We start from the raw sequence: 4,495 nt of genomic DNA, 5'->3' as shown, positions 1-4,495 counted from the left end.
GTATCAAACATATGTGAACATAACCTAGAACTGCACAGGCACCAGGATTTACAAGACTGTCGTCTCTATGCCAGAATCCCAGTCCAGAAAGTACATGTTTCACCTTGGATAGTACCTGAACAAACATGGTGCTATTCTTATCAAGAAAAAAGTAAATTAGGTTATTGCTAGGGGGAGTTCTGTGATCTCTGATCTTAGAGGTAATACATACCTGCTGGTGTTACACCTACTTATAATTTTATGAAATTGTATTCACTGATGAAGGTGAACTTTAAGAACTTGGAAAAATCACACAGCAAGTGTTATTTAATGTTAGTAAAATGTTATTAAATCCCTTAGATGACTCTTATCTGGGCATCTCCATCATGAAAAGAACATGAGAATAAAGTTGGAGAATATTCTGGAAATAATAAGGGTTCCCTATCACCCCGACACTGACTTACATCTTTCTAGCAGTGACTGAAGAGGGCTGTGAATATTCTGATAGTTGTACAATGTGAAGTTTATTATAAATCATCCTACAGACAGCTAGGTGTAGGGAGGAGACGGCCGTGTCCAATCAGATCTCATCACATTTACATTGATGTCTGCTCTCTGTATTTAATACACAGGGGAGATAGAATACAATCCAGAGATCTGTGGCTGAGTCACCTGCACCATGTCGTGGTCTGTCCTATTCATCACCTCTCTATTATTCTACACAAGTAAGAGGAGAAATGGGTTATTAATGTCTAAGCTGGAGACCAGCTATAGGAGAAAGAGAGAGTTTAATGTACATATTACAAGTGATCCCTGCTGTAATTTTTATATGAATTTATTTCTGTATTTCAGATTGTTCTGCTCAGGTGAGTGTGACCCAGCCAGCCTCTCAATCCGTCTCTCCTGGGAACACGGTGACATTGTCTTGTACAATTACTGGGTTCAGTGTAGATGATCGCTGGGTGTACTGGTATCAGCAGAAAACAGGGGAAAAACCCCGATATCTGTTATATTATAAAAGTGACAGTGACAAACACCAAGGAGCCGGGGTCCCTGATCGGTTCTCTGGATCCAAAGACACCCCAAAGAACACAGGATATTTAACCATTAAGTCAGTGATGTTAGAAGATGAAGCAGATTATTATTGCTTTTTGTATTATCCTGCTGGCAGCACGTTGCACACTGATACACTATAAGGAGGAAGTTATACATATTACTTACACAGGACTGAGTCATTTCCCTATAGCAGATTATATTTTAGAACTTCTATTGTATCATTTTTGTTTTTTTGTATTGCATTTATTAGTTATTTTGTCATATTTAAATTTATTCACTGATGAAGGTACACTTTAAACACTTGGAAAAATCACACAGCAAGTGTAATATTATTCAATGTTAGTAAAATGTTATTAACCACTTGACGACCGCCTCACGCCGATGTACGTCGGCAAGGCGGCACGGGCAGGCAAAATCACGTACATGTACGTGATTTGCCTCCCGCGGGTGGGGGGTCCGATCGGACCCCCCCCGCCGCCCGAGGCGGTCCCGTTTGGTCCCCCGGCGATCGGAGACGAGGGGGAAGCCATCCGTTCGTGGCCCCCCCCTCGCGATCGCCGCCGGCCAATCAGATCACTTCCTTTGCTGCTGTATGCTAAACAGCAGCAAAGGAAATGATGTCATCTCTCCTCGGCTCGGTATTCCGTTGCAGCGCCGAGGAGAGAAGACATCAATGTGAGTGCACAAACACTACACAACACAGTAGAACACGCCAGGCACACAAATCACCCCGATCCCCCCCCCCGATCGCCCCCCGATCCCCCCCAATCACCCCCCCCCCCTCCCTGTCACAAACTGACACCAGCAGTTTTTTTTTTTTTTTTCTGATTACTGCATAGTGTCAGTTTGTGACAGTTACAGTGTTGGGACAGTTAGTATTACCCCCCTGTAGGTCTAGGGTACCCCCCTAACCCCCCCTAATAAAGTTTTAACCCCTTGATCACCCCCTGTCACCAGTGTCGCTAAGCGATCATTTTTCTGATCGCTGTATTAGTGTCGCTGGTGACGCTAGTTAGTGAGGTAAATATTTAGGTTCGCCGTCAGTGTTTTATAGCGACAGGGACCCCCATATACTATCTAATAAATGTTTTAACCCCTTGATTGCCCCCTAGTTAACCCTTTCACCACCGATCACCGTATAACCGTTACGGGTGACGCTGGTTAGTTCGTTTATTTTTTATAGTGTCAGGGAACCCGCCGTTTATTACCAAATAAAGGTTTAGCCCCCTGATCGCCCGGCGGTGATATGCGTCGCCCCAGGCAGCGTCAAATTAGCGCCAGTACCGCTAACACCCACGCACGCAGCATACGCCTCCCTTAGTGGTATAGTATCTGTACGGATCAATATCTGATCCGATCAGATCTATACTAGCGTCCCCAGCAGTTTAGGGTTCCCAAAAACGCAGCGTTAGCGGGATCAGCCCAGATACCTGCTAGCACCTGCGTTTTGTCCCTCCGCCCGGCCCAGCCCACCCAAGTGCAGTATCGATCGATCACTGTCACTTACAAGGCACTAAACGCATAACTGCAGCGTTCGCAGAGTCAGGCCTGATCCCTGCGATCGCTAACAGTTTTTTTGGTAGCATTTTGGTGAACTGGCAAGCACCAGCCCCAGGCAGCGTCAGGTTAGCGCCAGTAGCGCTAACACCCACGCACGCACCGTACACCTCCCTTAGTGGTATAGTATCTGATCAGATCAATATCTGATCCGATCAGATCTATACTAGCGTCCCCAGCAGTTTAGGGTTCCCAAAAACGCAGTGTTAGTGGGATCAGCCCAGATACCTGCTAGCACCTGCGTTTTGCCCCTCCGCCCGGCCCATCCCAGCCCACCCAAGTGCAGTATCGATCGATCACTGTCACTTACAAAACACTAAACGCATAACTGCAGCGTTCGCAGAGTCAGGCCTGATCCCTGCGATCGCTAACAGTTTTTTTGGTAGCGTTTTGGTGAACTGGCAAGCACCAGCCCCAGGCAGCGTCAGGTTAGCGCCAGTAGCGCTAACACCCACGCACGCACCGTACACCTCCCTTAGTGGTATAGTATCTGTACGGATCAATATCTGATCCGATCAGATCTATACTAGCGTCACCAGCAGTTTAGGGTTCCCACAAACGCAGTGTTAGCGGGATCAGCACAGATACCTGCTAGCACCTGCGTTTTGCCCCTCCGCCCGGCCCAGCCCAGCCCACCCAAGTGCAGTATCGATCGATCACTGTCACTTACAAAACACTAAACGCATAACTGCAGCGTTCGCAGAGTCAGGCCTGATCCCTGCGATCGCTAACAGTTTTTTTGTAGCGTTTTGGTGAACTGGCAAGCACCAGTGGCCTAGTACACCCCGGTCGTAGTCAAACCAGCACTGCAGTAACACTTGGTGACGTGGCGAGTCCCATAAGTGCAGTTCAAGCTGGTGAGGTGGCAAGCACAAGTAGTGTCCCGCTGCCACCAAGAAGACAAACACAGGCCCGTCGTGCCCATGATGCCCTTCCTGCTGCATTCGCCAATCCTAATTGGGAACCCACCGCTTCTGCAGCGCCCGTACTTCCCCCATTCACATCCCCAACCAAATGCAGTCGGCTGCATGAGAGGCATTTTCTTTATGTCCTCCCGAGTACCCCTACCCAGCGAACGCCCCCAAAAAAGATGTCGTGTCTGCAGCAAGCGTGGATATAGGCGTGACACCTGCTATTATTGTCCCTCCTGTCCTGACAATCCTGGTCTTTGCATTGGTGAATGTTTTGAACGCTACCATTCACTAGTTGTGTATTAGCGTAGGGTACAGCATTCCACAGACTAGGGCACACTTTCACAGGGTCTCCCAAGATGCCATCGCATTTTGAGAGACCCGAACCTGGAACCGGTTACCGTTATAAAAGTTAGTTACAAAAAAAGTGTAAAAAAAAAAATATATATATAAAATAAAAAAAAATTGTTGTCGTTTTATTGTTCTCTCTCTCTATTCTCTCTCTCTATTGTTCTGCTCTTTTTTACTGTATTCTATTCTGCAATGTTTTATTGTTATTGTTATTGTTATTTTGTTTTATCATGTTTGTTTTTCAGGTATGTAATTATTTATACTTTACCGTTTACTGTGCTTTATTGTTAACCATTTTTTTGTCTTCAGGTACGCCATTCACAACTTTGAGTGGTTATACCAGAATGATGCCTGCAGGTTTAGGTATCTTCTTGGTATCATTCTTTTCAGCCAGCGGTCGGCTTTCATGTAAAAGCAATCCTAGCGGCTAATTAGCCTCTAGACTGCTTTTACAAGCCGTGGGAGGGAATGCCCCCCCCCCACCGTCTTCCGTGTTTTTCTCTGGCTCTCCTGTCTCAACAGGGAACCTGAGAATGCAGCCGGTGATTCAGCCAGCTGACCATAGAGCTGATCAGAGACCAGAGTGGCTCCAAACATCTCTATGGCCTAAGAAACCGGAAGCTACGAGCATTTTATGACTT

General features: G+C 46.6%; 1 gene segment (V, D, J or C); it reads left to right on the top strand.

Annotated features, from left to right (window-relative positions):
• Positions 1-658: 658 nt before the first annotated feature.
• Positions 659-1,175, top strand: LOC141107852 (immunoglobulin lambda variable 5-45-like). The segment is given in 2 exon segments: positions 659-704; positions 832-1,175. Coding segments are annotated over 2 exon segments (390 nt in total).
• Positions 1,176-4,495: the final 3,320 nt, after the last annotated feature.

This window comes from Aquarana catesbeiana, linkage group LG01 (genome assembly GCF_042186555.1).
Source record: "Aquarana catesbeiana isolate 2022-GZ linkage group LG01, ASM4218655v1, whole genome shotgun sequence".
Classification (NCBI taxonomy): Eukaryota; Metazoa; Chordata; class Amphibia; order Anura; family Ranidae; genus Aquarana; species Aquarana catesbeiana.
The sequence above is the reverse complement of the archived record's forward strand: the minus strand, read 5'-3'. Positions and strand labels throughout refer to the sequence as shown.